This window comes from Pectinophora gossypiella, chromosome 15 (genome assembly GCF_024362695.1).
Source record: "Pectinophora gossypiella chromosome 15, ilPecGoss1.1, whole genome shotgun sequence".
Taxonomy (NCBI): domain Eukaryota; kingdom Metazoa; phylum Arthropoda; class Insecta; order Lepidoptera; family Gelechiidae; genus Pectinophora; species Pectinophora gossypiella.
The window spans coordinates 10,277,201-10,302,336 of record NC_065418.1 but is presented as its reverse complement, the minus strand read 5'-3'; the positions used below and the strand labels follow the sequence as shown (position 1 = coordinate 10,302,336).

At 38.8% G+C, this 25,136-nt stretch overlaps 2 protein-coding genes across 3 annotated transcripts; both read left to right on the top strand.

The window, feature by feature from the left end:
• The first annotated feature begins 3,124 nt into the window (after nucleotides 1-3,124).
• Nucleotides 3,125-24,179, top strand: LOC126373372 (uncharacterized). 2 transcript variants are annotated; one of them, XM_050019526.1, is made up of 9 exons: nucleotides 3,125-3,633; nucleotides 4,300-4,366; nucleotides 6,851-7,108; nucleotides 13,234-13,378; nucleotides 14,835-16,050; nucleotides 16,336-16,408; nucleotides 21,686-21,979; nucleotides 22,916-23,066; nucleotides 24,036-24,179. In XM_050019526.1, exons 5-9 carry the CDS (start codon nucleotides 16,046-16,048, stop codon nucleotides 24,134-24,136), a joined length of 624 nt encoding a protein of 207 aa, XP_049875483.1. In that variant the 5' UTR covers nucleotides 3,125-3,633; nucleotides 4,300-4,366; nucleotides 6,851-7,108; nucleotides 13,234-13,378; nucleotides 14,835-16,045; the 3' UTR covers nucleotides 24,137-24,179. The 2 variants fall into 2 exon arrangements, with proteins under 2 accessions (XP_049875483.1, XP_049875484.1); XM_050019527.1 differs by lacking the exon at nucleotides 6,851-7,108.
• Nucleotides 8,296-9,595, top strand: LOC126373350 (uncharacterized). Its single transcript, XM_050019492.1, has 2 exons — nucleotides 8,296-9,201; nucleotides 9,359-9,595. Exons 1-2 carry the CDS (start codon nucleotides 8,335-8,337, stop codon nucleotides 9,380-9,382), a joined length of 891 nt encoding a protein of 296 aa, XP_049875449.1. The 5' UTR covers nucleotides 8,296-8,334; the 3' UTR covers nucleotides 9,383-9,595.
• Nucleotides 24,180-25,136: the final 957 nt, after the last annotated feature.

Below are 25,136 nucleotides of genomic sequence, written 5' to 3'. Positions count from 1 at the left end.
TTTTTAAGTCATTAAGTCCTTGTTTTTAAGTTCATGACATAACAATCAATAAAGGAAAAATGAATAGAATATTATATTATCGACATTTAAGACCAGGTCATTGAAGCAAAGAAATGTGTCAGGATCGAAGCCAATTGAATCCCATAGTCTCTGCTTATCCCGGTGGGAAATAGGCAATACTGAGGGGAATGATTCAGATTATGCTTCTGAGTTAATATCAACTGGAATTTTCCGTCGCAAAAGTAATGATTATTTTTTTAGTTTTTTAAATTATCTATCTATAACATACATACATACATAAACTCACGCCCGTAATCCCAAATGGGGTGGGCAGAGCCACAAGTAATCAAAGACAACTTGCAGCCACTGTTGATACGAAGTCCTAAGATGGATATGATGAACCTTATGGTGATAAGGGATCAGCCTATCGCCCATAACACCAGTCCATTATGTTAGAGGACGCAATCCCTCTGTCGGTTTTTACGACATGCCCGGGAAGACAAGCAGCTGAACGTGTTCGTGTTCGTGTGTGTGTGTGTGTGTGTGTGTGTGTGATCTATCTATAAATTTAAATTATTTTCAATTTTATACTTTTGCGATAGAAAATTAGAAACATCGTAACGAATACTGAGAGAAATGATTCAGCTTATTATTCTGAGTTAATATAAAGTGGAATTTTCAGTCGGAAAATTCATGAAATTTTTCGAGTTTTTTCAAAATTATTTTCAGTTCCATACTTTTGCGATGGAAAATTCCACTTGATATCAACTCAGAATCATGGTCTCAAACATCCCTCAAAGTTTTCGTTACGATGTCACTAACACCCTGTATGTCTATATACGAGGGGCGGCTGGAAAATTATGAGCCTAAGTACCTTTAACTATTACTAGTGAGCCGCGCGGTACAGCACTAATTGAGGGTATCTCAAGCAATATAAATCTCAATTTTCATGTCTTTAGCATCAGTACTTTTTTAGTAATTGAACCTTAAACGTCACCATGTCTGAGTATTCCGCGAATTGCACGAAATTCGAGTACAGAGCTGTCATCAAATACCTTACAAAGAAGAATAAAACGCCGACGGAAATATTTTAAGACATGTCTACTGTTTACGGAGCGTCTACACCTTCGTTTGCCACCGTAAAACGTTGGAGCCGAAAATTCAAACATGGCAGGGAGTCGCTCAAAGATGACCCCAGGCCGGGGCGGCCGAACACCGCCGTTACCGAAGAAAACATCGAAAAAGTAAAAAAAACTTGTTCTTGAAGATCGGCGATTAAAGTTGTGGCATCTCGCTGAAGCTATAGGCATTAGCAAGGACCGAATCGGCGCCATTCTGCATAATCATTTGCACATGAAAAAGGTGTGTGCGCGATGGGTGCCAAAAATGTTCACGCCGTAGGATAAACAGCGACTCGTCACAACTTCGCAGGAGTTTTTGGACATCTGTGGTGATAATCCTGATGATGTTTTTTCGCGTCTTGTCACTGTTGATGAAACATGGATTCGACAGTATGATCCTGAATCCAAACAGGAGTCAATGCAGTGGATAGAAAAAGGAGAAAGGCAGCCTCGGAAATTCAAAGTTGAAAGATCGGCGTCCAAGCTCTTGGCCACTGTTTTTTGGGATTGTGAAGGAATTTTGTTTATAGATTACCTTTCCAAAAATACTACAATGAATGGTAATTATTATGCTGGATTGTTGACAAGAGTGCGTCAAGTGGTTGTCGAGAAAAGGAGAGGCAAACTTGCGAAAGGTGTCCTGTTTTTGCAAGACAATGCGCCCGTCCACACTGCGCGAGTTGCAAGGCGTGCCCTTGCCGAGACTGGATTTGAAGAAATCAACCACCCACCGTACAGTCTAGACCTGGCCTCTAGCGACTATTTCCTTTTTTCCGATTTAAAAAAGGACCTCCGAGGACGGAGATTTGCCAGTGACGAGGGAATGAAGGCGGCCGTAAACGAACATTTCGAAGACAAAGACGGCGAATATTTTTTGACCGGGTTAAAAGCGCTTTATAATAAATGTAAGAAGTGTGTTGAAGTAGAGGGAGATTACATAGAAAAATATTTTTTTTATACACATCTATCAGTATTTTTAATACCTTAGGCTCATAACTTTTCAGCCGCCCCTCGTATGATGTAGGTGTGTAAATGATTATCACGTGCTCAGCGGTGATGGAAAACATCCCGAGAAATGCATTTTCAGAGGTATGTGACCTAACCTGTATTGTTTTTTCGTTCGCGGGTTGAAAGGTCAGACAGGCAGTCGCTTCTGTAAAAAAAAAAACCGAACCTCTCAAATCTTCAGGTTAGGTTAGGTACGGACCTATGTATGTAAGTAGACCAATTAAAAATAGTTTATATGTACAAAGTGCGTGAATCATTTAAAGATACTTTTTTTAAACTTTAGATAATTATTATGGATTATTAGACAATAATGTTTCATGAAGTACAATAAATTGTGTTCGACATTATCTGCAGTGGTCATTTACAATAGTGAAATTTCCATTTTGGTAATAATTCAAACCCCGATACCGACCCCGCCGGCGTGGTCGACGATTTCCCTCATTCAGCGCTTATCGCTATCGACCCACTAGGGTCGATTAATTCTTTCAAATATTTTTCCTCTCAGACGACGCCCTGAGCCGAGGTTCGCGCCCAACTGCGCACCCTTAGGCCTGTTGTCTTAAACGTTGTACCGGGTGAGAGCCTTCAGCGCTCCCCATTTGTCCGGCCAAGTAGTTAATGCCATCTGCGGCAAATCTACAATAAGTCACGTCAAAAAAAAGGTAATGATCCCGTCAGTAAAAAGGCGCAAAAGTTACGTATCTACCTACCTAAAAAGAGATTTGCTACTTAGTCTTTACATAGATATAATGAGACAACAATTACAAGAAAGAACAATTTGAAAATAAAAAGCAGCCAGTGTCTTTACTGCTTATTAAAGAGGGAATATTCACAACAACGGGAACTTTCCCACTTTAAAAAATTGCCCGGGAACGGCATATCACTGATGGGAATATTCCTCCGCATCCGCCATACTCCTGGCCACACCTCTGATGGTATGGTGGGTTGCAATGCAAACCGTTCTACCATAATAACGTGTTTACATGACCTACACTGGAGCAAGAGTCGCGTCAACTGATAATGCTGACATGGTAGTCTGGACTCCACGACTCCGCCCGCGACGGGGGGACACCTTCAGGGCAGTGCGCCCTTGGAGTGGGCGCTCTCGCCGCCCACAGAGACGCAGGGGTGGTGGGGGCGAAGTTCGCCCCTCCGTGGGCCTTGTCAAGTCCGTGGGTGCCGCCGGCGAGTCAGCCCACCAGGTGAGTCCCTATTGAGGGAGGCCCGGTGAGCGACTCCAGGCAGGCGGACTGACAATATCAGATACATACCTTACGTATATATACTTCTGAACTTGATCGGTTAATAGGCAGTGTTTACAGACTACATTGACAGCTGTGTTCTGCGCAAACTTCACGTTAGTCTACGTTCACATGTTTATGGGAAACTCAGTGTGAAGTAAAACATATCGAACAATAACAAGAATTGTTAGAGCTCGTTTTAAATTGAATCTTTATATTTATTGTTCTTGTGAAATTTGGATTTTAAGCTCTAGGATGACGGAGTAAGTATGCACTTCATTACTTAGAAATGGTTTTGAATCATCTGTTTAACGATGATCATTAAAAACTTTGTAGTAAGTATAGAAAAAAATAAGTAGGTATTGAAAATAGTTAACAAATAACTGTGTCTCTGCTATTGGTAGAATAAAAAAGCATAAACTAGTAATATTGTAAAATAAAAGACTTCCTAAACTAAACAGATAATAGTGTTAACTAACTCTATAATAAAACGTAAATATTAGTAACATACATACCCAGTTATAATCAGTTATTTTTACCATAAATGTCTCTCTTACTACAAATACCAATTATTATTACTACGAATTATAATAAGTAATATTAATAAAATCCAATACAGAAACTAGTTTTTCAGTTTACGCTACTTACAACGACTCAATCTGTCTTCACTTGTTTTTTTCTTCGAAGTCCCAGACGGAACACCTGCTAAAACGTTTCTTTTCTTAAAAAGTGACGTGACGTTCCTTTTTTGAAATTGCCAACAATAGAAAGAAAGAAAAAGAAGATTTATTATGTACTTTAGTAATATTTATATTTAACTTTGTAATTATGTTTTGTATAAGTACCTATTTTACATCGTAATCTATTTAGTAAAATAATTGTTGTAATATTTATAGGTATTTTTAATTCCATTCGTTTTTATATTTAAGGTCGTCATTTGGAAAATGTTATATGAGAGTGGAGAAGATTACATTTATATTTGGCTTATTTACTGTTGTAAGTATCACTGTTTGGTTTGATTACTAGATCTTCTGTCGTGTGGGTTATAAGATCAATGACTCAACTCATTCTGGGCCGCTTAAACCGAGAACTGTAATTAGTTACCTCGTAAGTTAGTCGACTTGGAAACCAAGAAAAGGCTACCTACTCGACTTTTCTCGGTTTCCATAACAACTATTTACGAGAACCTACGAATAAATATTATTAATAAATATTATAAAAAATAAATATTATTAATAAATATTATTTATTCGTAGACGAGAACAAACCTATCAGACTTGAAAAACGTAATTCTTGTGTAGCCGTTGGCCCCGGCTATTAGCCATTAAAACACATCTACCAACCCGCAGTGGAGCAGCGTGGTGGAATATGTTCCGTACCCCTTCCGGTTGTTTGAGAGGAGGCCTGTGCCCAGCAGTGGGACGTATACTGTTTATGTTATGTATGATGAATATTGATATCATCGTCCTAGCGTCATCCCTTGTTCACGGGGTCCGCTTACTTAAACCTGAAGAGTTGTCAGGTCCGATTGTTTATGCTATGTAAACAATGTACTTTTTAGATTACAATATGTACTATTTCATTAAGAAAGCCAAAAGCACCCACAGGCGGTAAACGCGGATAAACAGGTGCAAGAACATACAACGTACACATGTTGTAAATACCACAACGTGGGATTCCCACTCTGCAAAATACCTGTTTTCGAGTGAGCAATGTGATCCTATATTTATAAGGAAAAATAAGGTCGTATTTTCTGAGATGACCTAATAAATGTACCTAACCTAAATTTATTAATGTTTTAAGCTCAAAATTTATTATCAACTTTACTATCTTACCGCCCGCGACTTTTTCCGCGTGGTTTTTGTTTATCGCGCGCGGCTCGTTTTTTCCCCTTAGAGGCGACTTCCGAGATAGAAGCTATCCTATGATCCTTTCCTAGGTTTCAAACTATCTCTACACCACATCTAAATCAGTTCAGCGGTTAAGGCGTGAAAAGGTAACAGACAGAGTTACTTATCATTGTGACTCTATCGCTCTCAAATAAATGAGATGGTGGATACGAGTTTATGTATTTATGTTATAATAATTTATTATATATTGCCTAAGATAATAGGACTGCATCGGTGTTATATAAGTAAAAGAGTGAGCGAGATAGTATGAGGAACATTGATTTTTAAACTGCTCGTAACAAGAACAAGTTTATTATAATACTTTCTCCTCTGATTTTCACCATACAAGCCTTGTCACGGACAAGCGCCATCTAGCGCATATTTTAGGAACCATTTAGTTCGCTTTTTATGTCAATGTTAAGATATTTGAAAATGTAAAGTATTAAAAAGAAATCCTAACAGATGTCGCTATTAACCAACGCCATAATAAAAAAAGAATACCAAGATGGAATGACGGCGAAACATGGCCTATTTGTTTTCAGCTTCCGATTAATATGACAAACCAATTTATATCAATCTCATTACTTATTTCTTCAACCCTCAAGACTTTAAATAAGGGTAGACAAGTAACCAAGTTACAAGCTAACCGAAGACTTTACAGCCACTTTTGAAACGATCTAAGACGATTAGCCTATCGCCCAAATAATGGCCCATCATTTTGGAATGGACACCATCAAGACATTGTCAGGCAAGAGCTTGAGATGATTATCATCACCTTTAGTGAACACGTACGATAAGGTGCCAAGTCCAATCAGTTTCTGGTTGCACTTAAGACGTCCTGGTTACATGTCGTTTCTGTAATAGACCAAAAACACCTACAGAAATATAAATTTTATAATTATGACAACTAGTGGTTCATAATTTCACCACTGTTTACAAATAATTCGCTGCGCTCAGTGACTGCACTTTTGATCTTTGATTGTATACTTATACTAATGTAAGTACGTAGTTGTTACGCGAGCCATGTCAAGGGCCTTTAGCGGCTCAATAAAAACCCTGACACCAGGGTTGCTGAGGTTGGTCATCAACCTCACAACCCACACGATAGAAAAAGTGACTTCGTTAACACCTTTTTGAAACACCACATTCAACAAAACCTCGCAGTCGTCACACTAGTAAAGTTTAGTCTTCATCCAATTTTATTAATTAATACGAATTTTACACGGATTGAAAGTAATCCAAAGAAATGAAGGTGTTGTTGAAGAAAATCACATTAGAAAGTGACTTTTCAAAAGGCGATTTAGTATTAGGTTTTCATTATAAGGTTGATACGCAGTTGGCACTTTATTTACAGCCATCAAAAAGACTGAACACTTATCATAACATAACATAAACAGCTTATACACGTCCCACTGCTGGGCACAGGCGTCCCCTCAATCAACCGGAGAGGGTATGGAGGATACTCCACCACGCTGCTCTACTGCGGGTTGAGGGAGGTATTTGGGCTAGTAGCCCAGGAACAACGACTTAGCGCGCCTTCCGAAGCACGTAATCTTACTTACTTATAAAAGATTTTTTCATGTTTTTACAGATGACGTCATTAGTCACAATCATAACAAGCACAGTGGCTCTCTTCGCTGGAGCGCCCTTCATATCCCTAATGCTGATTCCAGAGCCGTACACATATCGCCACATGGGCATACATGTTAATTTGGACGTTGTTCGCCCCACTTTGATAGATTGGGACAGGGTTGTCATATTCACCGATATAGTGGGACCACCAGTGTTCATAGCACTTGGGATAATAGCTCTTATATTCTCTGCGCTCCTGGTAGCTGGTGTTCAAAAGGTATGCGTTCATTTTACTTTTAAATAATACGTACTTACATGATAATTAAATATGATTAGCCCTGTTTGTTGCGGTGTTGTGTATGGTTTGTCTTGCCTGCCGGCGTGCGTGTATGATGCGATTGACGAATGTGAAGGAAGCAAGAGAAGTGGTATCAGGATCGAAGCAAATGGAATTCTAGAGTCTCTGCTTACCCCGGTGGGAAATAGGCGTGAGTTTATGTATGTATGTATTAGCCCTGTTTGGAAAACGCGCGCTTTACATCCTAGCGTAACGGGTTCGGGGCCCGGCATGGGCTCTGAACTACTTAATTCATGTTTGGATCATAGATCATTGATATCACGTGGATTCCAGGATTTGTAACCAGTTAACGGCAATAGGCTCGCCCGGATTACATGGAGCTTAAACATAGCTGGCGAAGAGTGGGTGAATATACTTTACACCTCTGCCTGTCGCCTCCACAGCATAGCATTTTTGTTTTATAAATATATAACATATACATACATGTGGGAATGGAAAGGTATGATGCATGAAAAGGAACGTTTGGAGCGAGAAAGTATGAGAGAGTGAGAGAGACAGAAATAGGAAGCGGAAGTGGTAGTTTTTTTCTGATTATTATTATATATATAATAAGATGGCGAATGTTGGAGGTGCGTAGCGTGGGTGAGAATTAAAATAAAAAGACGACTAAAATCAAGAGTGTTTAATTGAAGACGACGAAGTCCCTTCCTACAAATTTGGGGGCTCGTCCGGGATAGCTGGAGTTCGATTTTCCGATCGGATCACCAAGACACGACGGCCCGGCAACGACGACATAACCTAGAAGACGCGTGACGACGGATTTCTATTACAAGGAATCAAAGAAGATGATGGCTGGAAGGGACGACGACAGCAAAGACGATACGAAGCACTCAATTACGATGATGGATGACCCCATACCGACATTCGATGGTGAGGACTTAACCTACTCCTCAACCAAGTGGGCGCAAGATGTGGAGGATTACGCCGAGGTGTCCGGCTGGACAGCCCAACAGAAGCTGGTTAGGGCGCGCAGATCATTATCTGGCACGGCGGCCTTGTGGTTAAAATCCGAGAAGGTATTCCGGTCGTACGACGAACTTAAGACGGCGATTCTAAAGGAGTTTCCCGACTCATTAAATTCCAAAGAAATGCACGAAGCTATGACGGCACGTAAGAAGAGGAATGATGAAAGTTGCTACCAATACATGTTGACGATGAAGGAGCTTGGACGCAGAGCGAAATTTGCGGATTACGTGTGCATACAGTACATAATTGATGGAATTCCCGACGACGAGTATTTTAAGGCGTGTTTGTATGGCGCTACGACGTTTCCTGTGCTAAAAGAGAAGTTAGCTATTTACGAAAAGATGAAGCAAAAGAGGGCGCAGCAATTACCACGGCGAGAACAGCAACGTGAAGTGACGGCGACGAAGAATAAACCTGTGAAAGAAGAAAGAAATAGCGGGGGCAAGCAATGGCGGCAGCGTTGTTACAAGTGCGGCATAGTGGGGCATGTAGCAAGTGCATGTCAGAATGGAGTCAAATGTTTCAAATGTAATCAGTTCGGCCATATTGGACAACGGTGCGGTACAGTTGGCAACAATGTAAGCGCGGGCGTTGGCGCGAGTGGAAGCGGCGCGACGGCAGCGACCTCTACAGCGGCGGGAGTGTCGGTGCAACAGGGCGCGAGAACGGGACGGATGACACGAAGCGGAACGCGCTACGGCCTGTCGGTACAACAGGAAGAGGGTGAGACGGCCCAATCAGAAGCGAGCGATTTCTCCGCCATGTTTGGTTCGACGATGATGGCCGACGACGTAAACAAACCGCAAGATAACCTACAAAAATCGACAAAATTTGTAAAAATACGTGACAAAACAGTGAGTGCGCTTATAGACAGTGGAAGCGAGGTAAATTTAATCTCGGAGGACTTATACGATGGTGTCTCAATGCCAAAAATTCCCGATAATACGACATTTACTGGACTCGGACATAAAGTGGTGCGATCCTGCGGAAAGTTGTATACAAACATTGATATCGACGGACAGTGTTACGACGAAGTGATATTTCATGTAATACCTAGAGACTGTATGCCTTTTAAAATGATTTTAGGGCAGGAATTTCTGTCAAATGTGGTAATGATTATGCAGGAAGGTTCAGTCATGTTAAGTCGAAGTGATGAGTGGCTGGCGAGAGTGAATTGTTGTGAGAGGGATGTGGATGTTACAGGTCACATTTCTAGTCCGGGAGTGAGGGATGAGGTGAGACGCTTGCTCGAGGACTACGCACCGGCGCAGACGAGGGAGGCGCCTATACAACTCAAGATCGTATTGAAAGATGAGGTGCCAGTAGCTCAGCGACCTAGACGTGTGTCTCTGATGGAGCAGAAGATCATTGAGGACCAGGTAGATGAGTGGATGCAAAACGGGATTGTTCAGGTCAGTTATTCTGAATATTGTAGTCCATTAGTACTTGTTAAAAAGAAAGATGGTACAACTCGGGTGTGTGTTGACTATCGTCTTTTAAATAAGAAGATAGTGAGAGATGAGTTTCCTTTACCTATAATAGAGGACTTAATTGATAAATTGAAAGATGCTAAGGTGTTCAGTGTGTTAGATCTCAAGAATGGGTTTTTCCATTTGAAAATTAGTGAGGAATCTGTGCCTTATACTTCATTCGTGACGCATCACGGGCAGTTTGAATTTTTACGTGCTCCGTTTGGCTTGTCAGCGTAAATATTTTATGAGGTTCATAACGGTCATCTTCAGAGAGCTGATTGCAAAGGGAATTGTCATGATATTTATAGATGATATTATCATTCCAGCGAAAGATGAACATGAGGCTGTAGATCGACTTGCTCAAGTATTGGAGGTTACATCTCAGTACGGGCTGGAAGTGAACTGGAAGAAGGCGAAGTTGATAAGCCCGGAAATCAAGTACTTGGGTCACGTGGTTAAAGATGGAGAGGTACGACCAGATCCTGAAAAAGTCGATGCAGTCGTGAGGTTTCCTGAGCCAAAAAATGTGAAGCAGGCCATGAGCTTTATAGGATTAACATCCTACTTTAGAAAATACATAAAAGATTATGCGAAGATAGCCAAACCCATAACAGATTTATTGAAGAAAGATGTAGAGTACGAATTTAAAGAAGAACAGAGATGTGCATTTCAGATTTTGAAGCAGAAGTTAACAAACGACCCAGTGTTGAAGATATACAATCCGAAGTTTCCGACAGAACTACACACAGATGCTTCGAGCCACGCACTAGCTGCAATCTTACTGCAACAACATGAAGATGGTACATTACACCCCGTTCATTACATGAGCCACAAGACCAGTGATGCTGAGAGCCGTTACTCAAGTTATGAGTTAGAAGCACTCGCTATTGTGGAAGGCGTGAAGAAGTTCCGCCACTATCTGTACGGAATACACTTCAAGATAGTTACCGACTGTAAAGCTTTCGAGCTTACGTTGAAAAAGAGGGACTTATCTCCAAAAGTAGCTCGATGGGCACTATTGCTAGACGAGTATGATTATGAAGTAGAGCATAGAGCGGGCACTAGAATGCAACACGCAGACGCCCTGAGTAGATACCCAGTGGTGGCAGTAGTGGTCAGCTTGCATGAGGAGCTAAAGAAAGCTCAGGAGATGGATGAAGACCTCAAAGCTGTAAGAGAGTTGGTATTGAAGGACGGACGGTACGACGACTACTGGATAGACAATGGTATATTATACAAGGGAGAAAAGAAGCAAATAGTGGTTCCCAGAGAAATGGAGAAGGAGATAATAAAAAGAGTTCACCAGAATGGTCACTTTTCAGTCAAGAAGATGAAAGAAGCTATAGGAAAAGATTATTACATAAAGAAGTTAGATAAAAAGATTGAAGAAGTGGTATTAAGTTGCATACCTTGCTTGTTAGCTACAAGAAAAGAAGGAAAACAGGAGGGCTACCTTAATCCGATTGATAAGGAAGGAACACCATTGCACACTTTGCACTTAGATCACATTGGACCGTTGACAGAGACAAGGAAGCAATACAACTACCTACTCACCATGATTGATGCATTTACTAAGTGTGTATGGTTATTCCCCACGAAGACTACGTCGAGTGCTGAGGCGCTAGGTAAGCTCCGAATACACCAGCAGATGTTTGGTAACCCTACCAGGATTATTACAGACAGAGGGACAGCATTCACAAGTCACGATTTCGAACATTACTGTGAAGATGAAGGTATACAGCACATACTGATCACTACTGGAGTACCACGAAGCAACGGACAAGTGGAGAGGGTTCATAGGACTCTAATTCCCATGCTAACTAAACTTTGTCTAGAGGATAAGTCTCTGTGGTACAAGCATGTAAGCCGTGTACAAAGAGCATTGAATAGCACCTATCAGAGGAGCATTCATACTACACCTTTTCAGCTGTTAACAGGAGTTAAGATGAAGAATAAAGAAGATATAGAAATAGTTAATCTTTTACAACAAGAAACAATTAACCAATATGATGAAGAAAGGGAGACACTTAGACAACAAGCAAGACTACAAATACAAAAGGTACAAGAGGAAAATAAAATACATTATGATAAAAAGAGGAAGGACAGTTCTAAATATGAAGAAGGTGATTTAGTAGCCATAAAGAGGACACAGTTTGGCCCAGGACTAAAGCTAAAACCGAAGTATCTTGGTCCCTACAAGGTTGTTAAGGTCAAAAGAAATGATAGATACGATGTAGAGAAGCTCTATGAAAGTGCAGAAGGACCCATTAGAACCTCAAGCTCAGCAGACCTAATGAAGAGATGGCCAGATAGAGATTCTGAATAAGGTGAGTGGAGGTTGAATTATTTGATAGTGATGTATGATAGGTATGATGAATGCTTATGGTGTACTCATTAAGTTGTGTTTATGTGTACTTACAGACTGAACTTTCTGCGTTCTCATTATATTGACCTTGTGTATGGTATACCTATCTATTATCCTATTGTATACTGCAAAATATAAGATGTGTATAAAGTAAATAAGAAAAGTACTATTGTTACTGTAATAATATTTTAAGAAAGGGTTAAAAAGATGTATAGTTTCTATTCATGTTTACTACTTCAATAATGTATAAGTTCTTAAGTAGATGTTCCTATGTTAAATGTTTTTAAGACTTGTTTTGATAATGAGCTGGTAGCTCTATTTACTGAAAAGTTAGTTTTCAACTGTATTTGGATAAGTTAATAAGACTGATAGCAGTTTACTTATTAGTTACTACTTTATGTATCACTTATTTACATAGTATTTGTAAGGTAAATGATGTACCTAACTTACTTCTAACTTTGTAGTATTGTTTTCCCTGTTCAAGGCAGTGTAAGAGGAGAAGATTGTAATGACTGAGGACAGTCATGAAAGTAGGATGGCCGAATGTGGGAATGGAAAGGTATGATGCATGAAAAGGAACGTTTGGAGCGAGAAAGTATGAGAGAGTGAGAGAGACAGAAATAGGAAGCGGAAGTGGTAGTTTTTTTCTGATTATTATATATATAATAAGATGGCGAATGTTGGAGGTGCGTAGCGTGGGTGAGAATTAAAATAAAAAGACGACTAAAATCAAGAGTGTTTAATTGAAGACGACGAAGTCCCTTCCTACATACATCATCATCATCAATTTAAGAGCCACGCTCTTGTGCCTACATACATAAATAGACTATATTCGTACCGCTACTGAGTACAGGCCTCACCTCAGAGGGGGTATGGAGCATACTCCACCACGCTGCTTCACTGCGGGTTACTGGATTCATCATCATCAATTTAAGAGCCACGCTCTTGTCGGTGTAGCATTCTCCAAACAACACACTACTGGATTACGAATATTTATTTGAATAGATTATGTACAGAACAGATAAACGATTCAATTATTTTTTGAAATGTAATGAAATAAAATATCTTAAATATAATAAAATATTGGTGTGGCTCGACCCCTAGCAAGATGGCGGGACGACTTGCAGACGTTGGCTGGAAGCGACAGTATGCGTAAAGTTGAGGATAGGGCTTTGTGGCGCGCTTTGGGAGAGGCCTGTCCAGCAGTGCTAATGATGAAAATACCCTTGTGCCTTTTTCAGAAAAACGCTGCATTTGTGAAAGCATACTACATCTACGGATTGATAACACTTCCTGCTTCCTGCCTGCTATTCATTATCCTGACATTTGTTAGTGAAGACAGCTTACAATATATATTTTCGCATATTGGAATACTGTTTGTTCTTGGTACGTATTGTAAAGAAATGACTCATTATCTTCCTAGCATCATCCCGTTTTTCACAGGGTCCGCTTGACCTAACCTGAAAGTTCGACAGGTCCGGTATCTTACAGAAGCGACTGCCTAGCAGACCTTCCCACCCGAGAAAATAACACCAGCCCAATACAGGTTAGGTCATATACCTCCGAAAAATGCATTTCACGGGAATGTGGGTTTCCTCACGATGTTTTCCTTCACCGCTGAGCACGTGACCCAACCATTTTTTAGAGAAATTACTAGAATGCATTATATAAAAATAATAGTACTTACAATTATAATAGAGCGTAGATAGACATTTGCCCCGATTCCTGCAGACACCGCCTAATTTTATTTAAAGTTATATCCGTCATTTTCATATCCGTCGAAAAGGAAAGGGACGGATGATTCACAGCTCTTAATTTTAGGAAGAATGAGTAAATGAATGAATAACCCGGGCGAATCAAAAGGTATGTCGCTGGTATGCAATCCGTTTGACGTGCTGTCTACTTAACTGTGTCGGGTTATTGACGGATGTAAAATTTTTAGACGGTTGGTTTAGATTTGTGCTTAAAATTGACGTGTGTTCCATAAATTTTATGCTTGTCGATTAGCCGTCCCTTTCCTTTTCGGCGGATAAGAAAATGACAGATATAACTTAAAATAAAATTAGATGGTATTTACAGGAATTAGCACCATTTACTAGGTAAACTTTAGGCCACATTTTCGCCAGAATTTCCATACTAAGTCCAAAGAAAACTATCGTTTTGACGTTTCGTAAAAAGTATCTCATTTGACTAGGTTGTCAAGTAGCGTATTGTAATAATTGCTTTTTTAAATTAATTTATTGCTTCAATTTGGTCTATTAAAAAAACTATTTTCCGGTAGATAATAAATCATATAATATTATCTGTCAAATACTAGGGTTATTACGGCATCATTATCATCATCACCCCATTAACGTCCCCACTGCTGGGGCACGGGCCCTATGGATGGATAGGGAGATCGGGGCTTAAACTATCACGCGGGCCCAGTGGGGATTGATGGTTATTAACGACTGCTAATACAGCCTGGACCAACGGCTTAACGTGCCTTCCGAAGCACGGAGTAGCTAGAGATGAAAACTTTTTTTTTTGTGGTCACCCATCCTATGACCGGCCTTTGCGAAAGTTGCTTAACTTCAACAATCGCAGATCGAGCGCGTTTACCGCTGCGCCAGCGCCACCGAGGTCCTCTGCGGTTATTGCGGCATATATTTATATTGTTATTTTCGAGTAAGCTCATGGACCTTATTGTACAGATAGAAAGTCCACGATGTTGGATGGGAAATACCTACTTTGATTTTAGGCTGAGAAACTAAATACTACATACTTGAGTTGTATGTGTTAATAATCAAATTATTCTAAACTATTCTAAGATTTATTATATTCTATGTTTGTTCTCTTTCAGCTATGCACGGAGTAATGTTGATTTATGTTCGCAAAACCTACCAAAAGTTTGATTCTGGAGATTGCAAACAATATTCACATAAGAGACTGAATGAAATAAATGATAATGAAATTGGTATAGTCGAGAAGAAAATCGCTCTTTGATAAAAAGATCTGGGGCCACATCGAAGGAATTCCTCTAAAAAAACAATATTGCAATTTGTGCAATTTGCGCAATGCAAACCAATGTCAAATAGCATTATTGCTTCTTTAGATGAATGGCTTCGATGTGGCTTTTTATAACTCTCCTGTACTGGACAAATACCACACGGGTGTTGCCGCTTCGTTGCGTCGACGCAACGGACTCCCGAGTGCCACCACATTTATTTATTTAAGTATTTATTTATTTACATCCCAGCGCATCGTGTCATATCGTAGTCATTTAAGTATAATGTAACAGGACTATGTGTAACCGCTCCTAAAAAATACAATTCTTGCAAATTTTCCGACGTAACGAGTGATTGAATTTGAAAACGAATGCTATGTATAAGAGGTAGTGATGGTGATGATTAAGCAATGTTATATAATAATTATTTTAAGTATGTCATGAAATAATAATTGTAAATTAATTCCTCTGAGCATTAGCTATATATTATATATTTGTATAATTATTTAAATAAAATTTGCCGTGAATTTTGTGTCTAATGCGTTTTCATAAGAATCCTTAATTTATTGTTGGAGATTTGTCGCAAATGGCACTGACAAGATGATGGACAGAAATATCGTAACGGAAAAAAGAGGGTCCTATGGGGGTAATAGGTACCTACCTACTTACAAATTTTTCATCTACTTACTTATGAATTTTATTGTCCTCGAAAGGAGATGGGCAAGTAATAAGTCAACATTTGATTCAAAGAAAATATTTCTCGAAAAAATAGACTCGTGCAGTCGTCTTGTGGTGACTTGCGATTCTGCCCACCACGATTGTGATTAAGAGCGTGATTAGCATCCGTATCTGTCTATATACCACTACTCTAACCCACCTATGTATTGTATAATGAAGTCAGGCTCAAATAGTGAGATCAAATCGACAGTCGCGAACTTCAAGGCAATTCGACCCTTCTCTTTTTAAAATGCTCGCGGTGTTCTTCAGCAAACCAGTTTTGTTTGTATTTGTACCTCGCAGTATGTCCGTGTCTTTGTGATATTTACTTTTTAATTTAAATTTCAAATATGGAGTAAGTTCTATTTTCTTTTTTATTGTGTTTATAGTTTTAAATTATTTATTTACAACTTTTTAAATAAGTAATAGAACAGTTTTGCGAGTTTTATTGTTACATTTTTACTTTTATTTTTGTACCATGGAGTTTTTAGCCAGATGTTTATAAATTGGTATCTTTAATTTGGTTTATCTATACCTCTATGATGCACAAGGTCGTTTTAAGGATAAAAGTTTTTTATTCGAACAAACTAAGATTTTTAAATGTAATTTTACTAAAGCCTTTTTATTATTTATATTTCAGATTACAAGAGTCAAGTTGGAAACGATTTATGAGAATAGAAATAGCCGCATTGGCTTTCGGAATTTTCAACATTGTAAGTAAAAAGTTTTTATCACTAACATTAGAAATAGTAGCTTAACATTACGAAATCAATGTACCTAGGTACCTACCAAAGTATAGTTCTGTTTTGAAGACTTGCGGTGATAAGTAGGTATTATTACCTACCTTTTTTGTTATTTGTGTTTTGATGTGACTTACATAGATTTGCCGCATGGCATAAACTAATTAGTCGGAGCATACCGACCTATCTATGTGGAGTAGGAAATCAATACCTAAGTACATATTATGTAAATTATCGAGAGTCAGTAAATTACATAAAGTAGGTAAAACCTCAATTAGCATTATAATTTTCGTCTGCTCTGTAGGAACTAGGAAACTATTCCTAATAGGCCTAAAAAGTAAGGCACCTTGTATTTGTGTACAATATAGGTAGGTAGTGTTACATAGAACAGAATCGATTGGATTAATCTCGACTGATACATCACTATGCTAATGAACGTCACAACTTTGACAGATCTAACTCGTACCGAGCATTGCAGCTATTGTAAAATGTTATCTATAGGTATTGAAATAAAATCACTAATGGTGCTAATTCCTGTAAATACCATCTAATTTTATTTTAAGTTATATCTGTCCTTTTCTTATCCGCCGAAAAGGAAAGGGACGGGTAATCGACAAGCATAAAATTTATGGAACACACGTCAATTTTAAGCACAAATCTAAACCAACCGTCTAAAAATTTTACGTCAGTCAATAACCCGACACATTAATTTACTCATTCTTCCTAAAATTAAGAGCTGTGAATCATCCGTCCCTTTCCTTTTCGACGGATACGAAAATGACGGATATAACCTAAAATAAAATTAGGCGGTGTCTGCAGGAATCAGGGCCAATGAGTGACTTTTCAGGCTACCTTCCCTTAAACACAATAAAGATGGCGTTGTACAGATTTAACGTGATAATTAGAATAATTACCTATGTTAGGTAGTTTTTTGTTAGATCTAAGTACGTATTATTTCTTATTCTATGCCAACATGATAGGTGGAGAGCCTGGCACTGACTAAACTAGGTGATTTTTTTTTCTTTCATAATGAGGAAATTTCCAGGCTACGTTTCCTAAAAATAATATAGATGGCGATTATTTTCAATTCTAGGTACAATTTGGCGACGAAAAATTATACTCAGAATCATGGTCTTAATATCCCTCAAAGTTTTCGTTACGATGCTACGAAAGTAATGATCTTGTGATTTTTTTTTCTTTGTTTTGTTTGATTTTTTTTGATTGACGACCTTGTATATTTATTACGTTATGTTAGTATCATTACTATCTGTTGTATGGGAAACCCTATCGCAGTCGATCAGTTATAAATGTAATTATTGTTAGAACGTCTTCCTTCCTTATAGTGACAATTACAATTAACATAGTCAACTAATACGTAACGGCAAGGTACCTATACTTCTTATTTTTGTAATATAAGTAGGCGCTAGGTAGGAGCAGTGATTTTCGGAGGTATGTGACCTAACCTGTATTGGGCTGGTTTCACCCTTCGCGGAGTCGCTTCTGGAAAAAACCGGACCTGTCAAATCTTCAGGTTAGGTAAGCGGACCCTATGAAAAACGGGATAATGATAGGAAGATGATGAAGTAGGGGCAGTGAAGAAATTTCCCCAAAAAAAATATATAGATGGCGGTGTCCATATTTTGCGTGATTATTACCTATTTCCTCATTACTCGTAATTGCATAAACATAAGTATATAAAAATAATTGTTGCTTGATGTATGCATCAGATTATGTATACGTAGAACTAAGTTGCTAAATACCTATTATTGTTTATCTTTTATTTTAGATGTGTTGTGCCTGGGTATAATAACAAGGGTCATACCTAAAAAAAAAGATAAAAGATATGTCTATCCATGCAATTAGATGGTTAAACAAAGGCAAATTTGCACAGGGCCATCTATTATTTTTGGGAACGTAGCCTGCAAAGTCCCTCCTTGTAAATTCACAATAGTAAAGTCTCCACCAACTCGCAGTGGAGCAACGTGGTGGAGTATGCTCCATACCCTCTCCAGTTGATTGAGAGGAGGCCTGTGCCCAGCAGTGGGACGTATATAGGCTATTTATGTAAAGTCTTAAGAATTGCCTGTATGCCGGATTTTCAGGTGTCCCTGATAAATCTTTCTTTTGTTGGTAATTTTTGCCCGTTCTGGGCAGGCAAAGGGAACGTAGCCCATACAGCCAAGTCCCCAAAAACTACACTGGCTATGTTGAGTGATGCAGGGTTTATACTATAGGAGTATTCTCCGATTATGCATCTAACTTCGTACATACCAAAAATGGCTGCAAGTTGTCTTTGGATTGCTCTGCGATGGCACTATTTTATTTTTGTCCGGCCAAGTAGGTACCTAGTTAATGCCACACAGGTACGGTCACGAGCATTAATATGTATACACTTTGGTACCATGTCACATTAATTTTTTTGACAAATTGAACTGTAAGTCTCACTAAATGTCAAATATATTAGTGCGACAGAGTCCTAAAGTGGGTACATTAATTGCTCATGACTGTACTTAGTTTATGTGGCAAATTTACAATTAGTCAAGTTACAAAAAGTCTCTACCCCTTTTAGATAGTTTATGAATATATTATTATTTGTATATCTAATAGCTTTTCATACAATAAACCATTAAATTTAATGAAATGTATGTAACCATTAAATGTATGATAATCTATTTAATGCGTGTATGAAAATCTGAAACTGTTATTTTGTTATTTATTACGGCAATATAGCACGTACAACTTACCGCATTTACTGACCGAAAAGTTGCATAATATTTATTCATTATGACAAAATTGTTTTTCGAGTTTTTGCTCTAGTAACGACGGATCCGTGATTTACTTTCAAAAGTGGCACAGAGTGAAAGCGAGAGGAACAAAGCATCGCAAAGAGCGAACGAGACAGAACCGGGTCAGACATTTTGGAAACTTTTTTCGCAGTCGGTGTGGCTTACCTACTTGAATTACGACAATGAGGTTCAATGGCAAGCCACGCAAAGGGGAAATGGCAATTTGGTACCCTTTCGGCAACCAAACCTTAGGTTTAAAGAGTATTTATTCTCACTTAAAACAAAGTAACTTAAGTACATGAGAAAAAAGATAAAGTAAAATAGGTAGAACTAAAAGTATTAGTAGGTAAATAATACTATTTCACTCACTGTCATTGCGCTTTTTTTTCACCTTTCAGTAACGAAAGTCTATACATTTTTAAATAATAATTTAGATAATCGACTTGATTGGCGATGTTGTTACATGAGCCATGTCAGGGGCCACTGGCGGCTCAATAGTAACCCTGACACCAGGGTTACTGAGGTTGGTAGTCCACCTTACAACCCACATGATAGAAGAAGAAGAAGAGTGAAATGAAAGCCTCGTAAGCGCCTATTTGAAAAATCACATTCGGATTTAAGTAATGTTGTTAACAAAACCTCGCAATAGACACGATGGTTTCTATCCGGGTAAAAATATGCGGTATCAAATTTTACCCACATTGATAATTAGTATGTATTGGAAGAAATCGATGTTTTAATGAAGAAAATGACTTCTGAATATGATTTTTCAAAATGGCCCTCCCGTGGTTTTCACTATAAGTACAGTCATGAGCACTATCATGTACCCACTTTAGAACCCTATCGCATTATCATATTTGACATTTAATGAGACCTACGTGTTAATTTGTCAAAACAGTGAATGTTACATGATTTCAAAGTGTATACTCGTGATCGTACAGGCAACGATAAGTACTTAGAATGGTAACCAAATTAGCCAGTACAACTTAAATATCTTTAATTTACATACATACATAAACAGCCTATATTCGTCTACCTTCAATCAATCGGAGGGGGTATGGAGCATACTACACCACGCTGCTCCACTGCGGGTTGGTGGAAGTGTTTTAACGGATAATAGCCGGGACCAACGGCTTAAAGTCATACTAAATAAGTATTACTGGGGGTATTATTATTATTGGGGGATTTTGTAATACTAAATAATTATATGTAAGTAAGTTTAAGTAGTATGTATCTATGTACATATATACCGCGATGTCCGTGGCCTCACTTGGCAGGGCCCGCAGAATATCAGCGTCGTGGCTCACGCCGCAGATGATCGGGCCGTCAGTGCGTTGCATTTAGAATACTTAGTTTTATTATTATTGTTTTTATGATTTTGTTTTTTTTTGATGTAAGTACTTATTGATTTTCGTGTGGTTTCTGTCCTGTGTTAAATGTAATGTAGGTACATGTCTGTCTGTGTCTCCACAGACACAGACAGACAGGAAAGAAATTTATTACTTCCGGACACCACTGTCCGGAAGTAATAAATTTCTTTCTAAATTTCTTTCTAAAATGCCCTCCGAAGCACGGAATCATCTTACTTTTTCGGACAATCAATTCAAGCCTGAAAAGTCCTTACCAAACAAAGGACAGTCTCACAAAGTGATTTAGACAATGTCCCCATCGGGAACCAAACCCGGTCTAGGCCACGGAGGCTGTTTTAATTTGCTTTAATTTACAGAACTAAAAAAAGCTACAAGTTATTTTCCTTGTTTTATGGCCCTGCGCACCCACTGCATCGCTGGCAATTAGTTTACCTAAGCACTAGTTATATGTATATTCTGTCCGTGACATAATAGAAGTTCCATTGTCAGATGTGTGAAGAAACTTTACAATTCTCCGTACTGTTTATCATGCCGGCCATGTTGTAAAAGCCGACTGAGGGACGTTTGTGTAACGTAATTACGTAACTTGTAAATGTGATTAATTCTTCTTTAGCCGATGGGTTGGTAACCTTAACTTTATAAGCTTAATACCTAGGATATTTACTTACTCTAATTTCTAAAGAACCTAAGTAGGACAGATTTGCATACTTATTTTATATCTAACTATCTATTGAATTGATTATATTAAAATAGGCATATAAAATAAATAACCATCTCAAAATCTATCTTGTCTATTTCTCTTTTGTTTTGTATTTTGTTTTTTCCTGTTTGTGCAATCAAGTATTTGTTATGTTATGTTATAAGTTGTCTTCTTAATTTTCCGTTTGCAATTTCTTATTTTGTAGATAGATAGATATATCTATAAATACTTTATACTTTTTAGGGCGCTATTTTCCCTTAGTTGGGTTTTAGACTACAAATTTATTTTTTTAAGATTACTTACTTGTAAGTAGGTCCCAATAGTGATACCGGCATGATTCCGTACCTATGTATTACATAACACTTTGTTACCAACACACTTTTCCTTTTTCCAGATAACATCTTTCGACGCAATCATAGTTAGCATCGTAGCGATAGCATGCCGTCTTCCTCTTTTCTCTTCAATGCTGGCGCCGTGGACAGATAAGACAGAAAGAGACGAAGATATTTCTGAAAATTTGCCTGATAGTTTTGGAAGTGCAAACTATGGGAACTATTTGGCTGTGAGCAGCGAGAGTTGGGACAAGCTTGTGAGATTCTGGCTGGATGATGTGGGCCCGCCCGTACTGATCGTGCTTGGGATCGTAGCTCTTGTATTCTCTGCGCTCCTGGTAGCTGGAGTGATCAAGGTATGGCATTTTAAAACTACAATATAGTTATAATACAGGGTGTTAGTAACATCGTAACGAATACTCAGGGAGATGATTCAGACCATGATTCTGAGTTAATATCAAGTGGAATTTTTCGTCGCAAAATTCATGTTTTTTTTTTATTTTAAATTATTTTCAATTCTATACTTTTGCGAAGGAAAATTCTACTTGATATTAACTCAGAATAATCAGCTGAATCATCCCCCTCAGTATTCGTTACGATGTCACTTACACCCCTCACAAGTACATACGGTAACCATACAAGTAGGTATGGGTGTTAGTGACACCGAAACGAATACTGAGGGGGATGGTTCAGACCATGATTCTGAGTTGATATCAAGTGGAATTTTCAGGCTGAATATTCCTGAAAATTTTTGTGTCTTTTTAAATTATTTTCAATTCCATACTTTTGCGACGGAAAATTCCACTTGATATCATCTCAGAATCATGGCCTCAATCACCCCTCAAAGTTTTTGTTACGATGTCACTAACACCCTATTGACCCGGTGAAGAGCCGTGATAGCCCAGTTGGTAGAACACTTGACTCTCAATCTAAGGTCGCTGGTTCGAATCCCAGCATAGGCCAAAACCAATGACTTTCGATTTTTTTTCGAATTAATGTTTGGATCATAAATAATTATCACGTGCTCAGCGGCAAAGGAAAACATCGTGAGGAAACCCACATTCCCGAAAAATGCATATCGGAGGTATATGACCTACTTTGGGGTGGTTTCCTCTTCGCGGGTTGGAAGGTCAGACAGGCAGTCGCTTCTGTAAAAACCGGATCTGTCAAATCTTCAGGTTAGGTAAGCGGACCCTGGGATAATTCTAGGGAGATGATGATGATGATGTCCCCCTCCTCAAATAATCCTCTATTTTAGTTTAAGTTCTTCAACTTTGGTATGTATTTTCCAGAAAAAGTCCGGCTTCGTGAAATCATTCTTCATCTACGGGGTGATCACCATGCCTGCGTCTCTCGCCTTCAACCTGCTTTGTATCATCATCTTCATTGGCCACGACGCCTACCAGTACCTTTGTCCTCATGTGGGGATATTGTTCCTACACGGTAACCACCTTCCTATATTATGAATGGATATTTAAAAAAAAAACAAAGTTTACATCTTCTTCTATCGTGTGGGTTGTGAGGTGGATTACCAACCTCATCAACCCTGGTGTCAGGGTTACTATTGAGCCGCCTAAGGCCTCATTTAACGACTGCGTACTTAGATCAGTAAGTAATAACTAATAATAATTAAAACTAACTAACTATTCAAACTAACTATTCTAACTATTAATTAACTAATAGTAATTAATTACTAGCTCAGTGATTTTTAAACGAAGTGTAGTGCCAATTTTTTTACATTGTAAGCTAACCTATAAAATCCGTTCAGAGCGTTCAAAAATGTTCATTTGTGATATTGACTAAGTATTCTTAATCATAAACATAAAAGCCTCTTTCGTGAGTAGCAGTTGTATAGTCGTATAGTTGTATAGTATAGAGGAGCTCGGTGGCGCAGCGGTTAACGCGCTCGGTCTGCGATTGTTGAAGTAAAGCAACCTTTGCAAAGACCGGTCATTGGATGGGTGACCACAAAAAAAGTTTTCATCTCGAGCTCCTCCGTGCTTCGGAAGGCACGTTAAGCCGTTGGTCCCGGCTGCATTAGCAGTCGTTAATAACCATAAATCCGCACTGGGCCCGCGTGATGGTTTAAGGCCCGATCTCCCTACCCATCCATAGGGAAGGCCCGTGCCCCAGCAGTGGGGACGTTAATGGGCTGATGATGATGATGAAGTAGTATAGTACCTGTCTAAGAAAGTAATGCCGGTTAAATTAGTAATTGTAAGTAGCTAGCTATTTAGCTATCAATATTCATTGACGTAACTTATTGACAAGTTTGCCTAAGATAGTACTACTTGTTCTGCCAAATGGGGAGGCCATGAGGACTGTGGCCTGAGAGTGACCTCGGCTCTGGGCGTCGTCTCATAGGGTTACTTATTATAGCTATTACTTACAGCTATTTTTTTTTTGTTTCAGTAATATTCGCCTTACAGCTGTACGTGGTGCACAGAACGTATCGCAAGTTCGAGTCCACGGCCGTCAAACAATTCAACCACGCGAGACTGGACGAAAGCTAAACAACGTTCTAGAAGCACATCCTAATTTAAATTTTATCTTATATCTGTCGTTTTCTTCCTCCTACATCGTTTGTTTGTCTGTTTGTTTGTTTTCTCTTTGTTGATTTAAAATACAAAGCACATCATTACGGTGAAATACATTGTTTTAAGTTTACGCGGTTATTATCATAATTAAAACACATAATAACGGGTTCTTACCGCGTTTAAATGGGGATATGAGACTCCCGATATTTCGACACTGTTGCAAGTGCCATGATCACGGGATGACTGATGAGATTGGAGTGGAGTAGGTAGATCCATAATTCTCTAGGGGCAGACATATCTGTCTACCCTCTTTCTTTGCCGCTTGTTTATGTTTTTGATATCATGTTCGGAACCATCTGAATTCGCACCAAACTCACTACGACAAACCGCACTCACTGTGTCCTCACGTTTTTTCACCACATTAGGCCGTTTCAAGCTTTTTACAACACCTACTACTGGATTCCACATGGGAGTCTCATATCTCCATTTAAACGCGGTAAGAACCCGTTATTATGTGTTTTATTTACGGTGAAAGTATCGAAGAGTAGGATATTTAGTGATAAGTAGGTAGTCGACTTGCCGTCGTTACGTCATACTTGGCTCTCCGCGGATTTATTCCATCATAATTAGTTATGTGCCATTTCCGAGAATGTTTCCAAATAACCGAACCGGCGTGCGTGTATGAAGCGATTGATGAATGTGGAGGAAGCAAGAGAAGTGTGTCAGGATCGAAGCATGGAATTCTATAGTCTCTGCTTAACCCGGTGGGAAATAGGCGTGAGTTTATGTATGTATGTATGTTCCCAAATAAGGAATGTTCCCGGCAGTAAAAAGGCACAAAGGTTGTGTAAAAAGAACTTTATTACCTAACCTTTAGGCAAAAGACCATTTGTATTTTACAATTTTATACAAAATGTTGCACTGTCCCGCACCAAATTGTAATAAATGTTTCCTTTACACTGGTTGCCTGGAAGAA

Bases quoted from the DNA above. Each gene is read 5' to 3' on its own strand.
- LOC126373350 (XM_050019492.1), top strand. From the start codon at position 8,335: ATGTTGACGATGAAGGAGCTTGGACGCAGAGCGAAATTTGCGGATTAC. The intron at 9,202-9,358 runs GTAATACCTAGA...TGGATGTTACAG, and splicing joins ACGACGAAGTGATATTTCAT to GTCACATTTCTAGTCCGGGA.
- LOC126373372 (XM_050019527.1), top strand. The intron at 21,980-22,915 runs GTATGGCATTTT...TGTATTTTCCAG, and splicing joins TGGTAGCTGGAGTGATCAAG to AAAAAGTCCGGCTTCGTGAA. The intron at 23,067-24,035 runs GTAACCACCTTC...TTTTTGTTTCAG, and splicing joins GGGGATATTGTTCCTACACG to TAATATTCGCCTTACAGCTG.